The sequence below is a fragment of the Helianthus annuus genome, chromosome 11, assembly GCF_002127325.2.
Source record: "Helianthus annuus cultivar XRQ/B chromosome 11, HanXRQr2.0-SUNRISE, whole genome shotgun sequence".
In the NCBI taxonomy this organism is placed as follows: domain Eukaryota; kingdom Viridiplantae; phylum Streptophyta; class Magnoliopsida; order Asterales; family Asteraceae; genus Helianthus; species Helianthus annuus.
The window spans coordinates 60,213,131-60,219,890 of NC_035443.2; the positions used below are offsets into that span (position 1 = coordinate 60,213,131).

At 40.2% G+C, this 6,760-nt stretch overlaps 1 protein-coding gene across 1 annotated transcript; it reads left to right on the forward strand.

Moving 5' to 3' along the window:
* Window positions 1-245: 245 nt before the first annotated feature.
* On the forward strand, window positions 246-4,394 carry LOC110887853 (WEB family protein At4g27595, chloroplastic-like). The gene is made up of 3 exons (XM_022135419.1): window positions 246-915; window positions 2,812-3,399; window positions 3,529-4,394. Exons 1-3 carry the CDS (start codon window positions 246-248, stop codon window positions 4,392-4,394), a joined length of 2,124 nt encoding a protein of 707 aa, XP_021991111.1.
* Window positions 4,395-6,760: the final 2,366 nt, after the last annotated feature.

Sequence of the window (6,760 nt, forward strand, 5' to 3'; positions counted from 1 at the left end):
GAGCGAAATTAGTTAATAATTCTAGGTGTTTTCTTCCGGTGAGCCACGAAGTGCTGCCGAAGTGTTGTCAGAGCTTGTAATTCATCAATTGAGCAATAATACAACAGTTAAAAGTGAATATGGCTGAAATTGCACCAAGACATTAGTTTCCGCCTCTTGTTTTGGACAGGAATTCTTCTGATCGACTCAATCAGGGCCGAGAACGATCCTACATTGATCATCAAAAATGGAGGAATGACGAGGAAATGAAAGAAGCAAGTTATGCAGAGGAGTTGAAAATACTTGCAAACTTCAAAGAAACTCGAAACGAGTGGTTCGTGAAAGAGGAGAAGAAAACGAGGAGCGGAAAGGCAACTCCTAAAGTACAAGCTGAGGAGGGTTCATCTTCACAACCAAAGAAGCGTCAAAAGAAGGTTGTTGTAACCATGTTGGTAGATGAATCAGAGAAAGAAGATGAAGCTGAAGCTGAAGGTGATGCTAAAGGAGATCAAGTCCGTTTGTCTCCTGAATCTGCAAAGTTTTTGAAATCTCTTAATGAATATAATGCTGAAACTGAAAAGGCAGTTGGTGAAGAAGGTGACGATGTAGAGAAAAGTTTATCAAGCTCATCTGAAGAAGAAATTGATGAAAGTGAACGTGCGGAAAGAATTAGAGCTGAAGTAGAGAAAGAGAAACAGCTAAAGAGAAAAAGAAGAGAGGATAAAGATGATGAATTGTACAGTCCATCTCCTGAACATGTTCTAGAATCTCAAACACCTCCATCATCTGGTGGTAGGAAGAAGGCTAGTGCAAGAAAACGTGTGGTTTCTCATAAAGCAGCAAGAAGAAAGTTGATAGTCAAGCTGCCTAAACGCACATCTAAATCAAAACCTCCTACACCACCAAAACAACCTACACCACCACTGATGCGTGCTAGTGTGTATATATTTTAGATGTAAATTTAAGCCCTTTTTTACACTTTTGGCCAAGTTTTAAATTTATAAAACACGATATTCACTAACACTAAACACACATATGGGCAAGTGCACCCATCGTGTACGTAGTATAGTGTTGGTAAGATACCGAGGTCGTCCAAGGACACAAGAGCTTTTAGTACCGGTTTATCCTCAACGTCTAATCAAATCAAAAAGTTAGAAAAGATTTTTAAGCTAAGAAAATGAAAACTAACTAAATGCTGAAAAATAAAATAAAAATAAAAACAGATAGACAAGATGAATCACTTGGATCCGACTCGTGTATTAGTATATCCTTTGATTATTTTCGCACTTTTGCACTTATTTAAGAGATTATCTTAGTTATTATAGTAGGCCCCCCTTTTGAAGGCGATGTTACCCTCAACCCAGTAGTTTGAGTCAGCAACGATATAATCCTAAACGGTCGGATTATTGAAAGATAATGAATTAAGTTATTAATGCAAATTATGGTAGGCGCCCCTCTTTTGAAGGTGACGTTACCCTCGACTAAGTAGTCTGAGTCAGCAGGGATACAGTCCTAAATAGCCGGGTTATAGTATTAATAGTAGTTAACTTATGAGGGGGTCAAAGAGTTTGGATCCCCGACATCCAATACCTATGGGCATTGAAGGAGATCCTACTAAATTTGACCCAGGTCCCTTGCAGGACCTCTAAACGCTGAACAAGGGCAAGACCCTTACCAAACCGTTCCCTTAACCCCCGACCAGGTAGCCAACATACCTCCATATAGACCGTGGAGATATGAATGGTGAAAATCTTTTATTTTATATAGATAGTAAAATAATGCCAAGACACCACGGACAAACGATAAGGAAATATCACCTTCAACGTAAGCAACTAGTTATTAAAGTCATTAATACAAAACCAAATAAAAAGTGCAAAAGATTGAAAATAAAAAGTATTATACTAAACACTTGTCTTCACCAAGTGATGTAAGAGACTTAGGCAAACATGGCCTTGATTGTCAAGAACTCTTACGATCAATCTTGGATCCCGAGACGACTCACACACTCTATGATGGACAATGGATGATGGTGGTGGATGATGGTGTTATGGTGGTGGGGGGTGGTGGATGAAGTGTGAGAGAGGTGGTGTGCCAAGGGATGAGTTGCAATGAAACCAAGCACTCCTATTTATAGGCTGAACAGAAGGCTGGGCACGGCCCCGTGTCCGCTAGACACGGCCCCGTGCCTGTCTGACACTCTCTTTCTTCATTAATTGTAATTCGCAATTACAATTAATGCGCCTGCTGTACTTTCGCCACGCCCCCGTGTCCACTGGGCACGACCCCGTGGTGGGCAATAGAAGCTTCTATAGGTTTGTCTTTTTTGCTGCTTCTTGGGCACGGCCCCGTGCTGGCTGAGCACGGGGCGTGTTCAGTCTTCTGTCTTCTCTATTTCGCTTGGGAGGATGCTGTTGAGGGGTCGGGCAATCCACTTATGTTCCTTTTCTCGTATTTATGTCAGATTTAGCTGTCTTTTTGCTTCTTTTGTGAATTTGAGCTCATTTACTCCTGAAAATACAAAAGGAAGACAAAAACACTCTTTTTCCAACATTAGTACTTAAAAAGGGTTAGTTTTATGCCTCATTTGATGTAATTTATATGTTTCATTTTACACACATCAACCACCATCACCTCCTCCACAAACTGAACAACAATCATCACCACCACTTCAATTATCACCACCACATCTTTCACCACCACATCAATCACCACCACATCTATCACCACCACATCAAACACCAATCCAAGAACAACCTGTTATCACCTCGCAACATATCTTTCAAACACCACCATCTACACAACCACAAGTACAAACCTCTCCTGGTTCTTCAGGCTTTAAAGATTTTCCTCAAATTCCAGTGAATATTCCACTTGATGATATTGGAGATTTCAGCTTTGTAAATGATGAGCAGGTGAAGAAATTGGAAAAGAAGATAGAAGAAGTATTGGTTGAGAACAAAAAGTTGGTGGATCGGGAAAAGAAACTTGAAAAGCGTGTAAAGACAGTTGAAGCTGAAAACTCTTCATTGTTGCAAAGAGTCGAATCAGATCAAGCTGAGATTGATATTCTGAAAGTTAGAATTACAGAGTTGGAAGAAGAAAAGGCTCGCAGAGATGAGCAGAACAAGTATTTCAAGTTAAAGAATAAAGAGTTAGAGGCTCCCAATGCGAAGAAAGAACACGAGATGTATATGATAAACAAAGTGTTAGAAAATTTGCTTGGAAAATCTGTTGAGCAAAAGTTTGAAGAAATTGAAGTTGAAGAAGTTAGAGCTCGTCGTCAAGCTGCGATTGATGCTGAGATGAAAAATAAGGGTAAAGGTGTTGAAGGTACTTCTGAAGTTACTGAGAGGGCAATTGTTCCATCTTCTGTTTCTGAGTCACCTGTTAAAAATCCTCGTCCTATATCTGCGGTGTCTGGTATATTTGAGGAAGACGTGTTACTTGATGATGCACATGATGATGAGGAAGATGTTGAGGAGGATGAGGAAGATGTTGAGGAGGATGATGAAGATGAGGAAGATGATGAAGTTGAAAAAGATGATGCAGATGATGTATTTTCTGCTAGTAGTCATAGTGATGATGATAATGATGACGATGGTCAAGGTGGTACAGGCATTAAAGTTACAGAAGTGTCTAATGAAGAAAATATTGATGATTCTCTTCGTGACGATGCTAATGAAGAGCCAGATGCTGAAGGTGAGGGGGAGAACGTTGATTATAAGAATGTTGATGACAGTGAAAGATTGATTTTGCGTCTTAAACCTGATATTAAGGAAGGTGAAATCAGGCATACTTACACAATGGATGATATCATTAAGATGACGCACATTGATGAAAGTACTTTCAAGTTTGATTTCGAAGAAGAGTTGAATGCGTTTGATATCAATCAGCAGCCCGATTATCAGTACAAGTATGTTGAGGAAGCTGACAATTATGATAGAGCTGAGGTTGAAGACTGCAGTGATGAAGAAAGTGTGAATGTAGATACTTCAAACTTTCCAACGCTAGTTGAATTTTTCAGTCAAGTGAACATTGATGAATTGAGAAGGAAAGTTGAAGAGTGTTTGAAAAACAAGAATTTTGATGGAACGACAAAAGATGAAAGTCATGAAGAAAGGAAGAAATGGTTTAGAAAGAGTACTGAAATAAAATTCAAACGTCCACTGAAGTTTTATAAGAGAGACCGAGAAATTTCTCTTGGTGACATTATTAGCTGGGGATTCTTGCCACAAGTGAACGTGTATGCAATCAGAAGAGAATATGGGGTGCAGCATTTTGAGTATATTCAGGATATCATGTCTCTACCCTGGTGGGATGTTGAAGAATTGTCAAAAGTTAGAACTTTGAACTATCCTATCAGAAAACATGATGTGCCTATTTGGGGTTTGATGAAGTATGAAGCTTTCAGATAATTCAAACACTGGAAACCTCACTATCCAAAGAAAATGAAGAGAGTAGATCCTAATACAGGTGTTGAAGAGACAATCTTGAAGATAAAAAAGCCAAAAGTGATAAAGAACATTCCTGTGCCGAAAATGGAGCAGGATTTCCATACAGGTTTCTTATATTGGGTGTACAGCCGTTTGACAACTGAGGCTGTGATCACTTACAGAGTTGAAAATGAAGTCAGATACATCTCTGTGTATGATCCTTTATGGTTGGTAAACTGCTCAGCAAAAGATATAGAATATTTGTTTGTTAACAAGATTGGATTCAAAGCTGAAGACAAAGAGCAGGCAATGCAGTTTCAGAAGGTTGTATCTATCTGCTTCCAGAAAGGGATCAATGCTGAGAGTAAATGGTCGTCTAAGTGGCGAAAGATTGAGAAAGAGGAAGCGCTGAAGGCTGAGAAAGAAAGAAAAGCTCGTGAAGAAAAAGATAATATGTTAAGGCATACTGTTGTGCAAAGAATGGCTGCTGAAGAAAAGCGAAAGGTTGAAGAGAATGAAAAGCTTAGGAAGATGCTACTGAGAAAGCCTATGCCAAGAGAAGAGAAGTTCAAGTCATTGTAAAGCAAGTGCTGAAGACCTGACTGAAGACTCCGGCAATATCCAAGGGGGAGTTTGTTGGTGCATAATGTCTATAGCCTACGTCTACTGTCTAGGTCATGTCGGTAGCTTGTAGTAGGGTTAAATATGTCAAAAATGTAATTTTATGTATGTGTGTAAGTCATTTCGCACAAAATGGCATTTGGCTATTTTGTACGAAATGGCATGTTGCCATTTCGTGCGAAATCAGTCGCCTATAAATAGGCAGTGTTGGTTTTTCATTTGGTACGAAATAGGTGAACGTGTAACGAAGTGCTGCCGAATTTTCAACGTGTAATCAAGTTGAATATCAATGAAAAACGTGTCTTAAGTATAATTCTCTGTTTCTACACCTTTCTATCACTGATTCTCAGTTGTTTGACTGTTTCCGCCTTTCAAACAGCTTAGTTTTGACTCTGAACGACTCATATAGGTCGCAAAACGATCCTATAGTACTAACCCGTTAAAGACCCGAAATGTCTCGACTCTACCTGACCCGTTAACGACATGAAACATTTCACCTGACTCGGCCCGTTACTGACCCGAAACGTCTTGACCCTACATGTTAACAAACAGAAGCTACTCGAACCACCCGACCTGATAACAACCCGAAATATCTCGACCCGAACTGACCCGTTAACGACCTGAAATGTCTCGACCTGACCCGACCTGTTAAGGACCTTAAACGTTTTGACCCGACCCAATAACGTCTTGACCCTACCCGGCGCCACGCCGACCAGTAGGGTCTCGACCCAACCCAGCTGTCACTGGCCTAAACTGGCCCACCCGATCAGCGGGACGAGATCAGTAGATTCCAATTCATTTGAAATATGGCGTTCGAAGTGTGTTGAAACGTAAGAGATAGCTATAGCCATTGCAGCAACGAGGACGAGATTTGGTCATGAATAAGAGTATCAGGCATTTCGAAGCGCGTTAGGGTACGATGCGAGAAATAGATTGTGAGTGATCAAGGTTTGTATTCAATATAGCTGGGAAACACCGAATTTCTCATGACACGTTTTTTTTTTACGAAAGTTTGGTAATATGGTAGGAACACTTATATATAGGAAGTACCCGCGGCGTATCCACCATGTTCGTATCATGTTACGTCCGTTTCGTTATTCGGTGTCATGTTACGTTCCGTGTCATGGTACACAGTAGAACCTACTATGGTTTTCATGCGCCTACCAATATAATCCCGTGTGCATCCATGATTGTTTTGGTTTGTGCTTGGTCCGCATAGTTTGTACTAGTAGTGTACGGGTCAGGGTATATTAACGTATTACGAGTGATAACGATAGCGTATAGGATTTTAAGTATGAGAGTATAGAGTTTAAGTATGGGTATGATTAAAGTCTTTGAATAGTCCACACGAGATATTTAGTTAACTATATTAACGCATTACTGGCATGTGATCTCACTGGTCAAACCATCGTGTCCGCAAGTATGTATGAATGTCTTAAGATGACCGCAAGTCCATGCGGTGGGCGTTACTCCTATAGCTCTACACAAGCGCTATATATGTTAAGGTGAGGCTTCAAGCGAAGTTAATGACAAAATGTCAACCCAACGTTGAACGCAAGCGTCATCTAATCATAGCACAAGTCATCATTTCGTTGCTATGAAAAGATCCGTAAAAGTTTAACTTAACATGACCCCAAGTCCATGAAGTGGTGCGCTACTCCTATAGTGCTTCACAAGCACTATATACGTTAAGGTGTGGCTTCTTACGAAGCAAATGACCAGTTCAT

Excerpts from the sequence above, each read along its gene's own strand:
- LOC110887853 (XM_022135419.1), top strand. The coding sequence starts at position 246 with ATGAAAGAAGCAAGTTATGCAGAGGAGTTGAAAATACTTGCAAACTTC. Across the intron at positions 916-2,811 it reads ACCACCACTGATGCGTGCTA|GCTTTAAAGATTTTCCTCAA; the intron begins GTGTGTATATAT and ends CTGGTTCTTCAG. Across the intron at positions 3,400-3,528 it reads TCCTATATCTGCGGTGTCTG|ATGATGTATTTTCTGCTAGT; the intron begins GTATATTTGAGG and ends AAGATGATGCAG.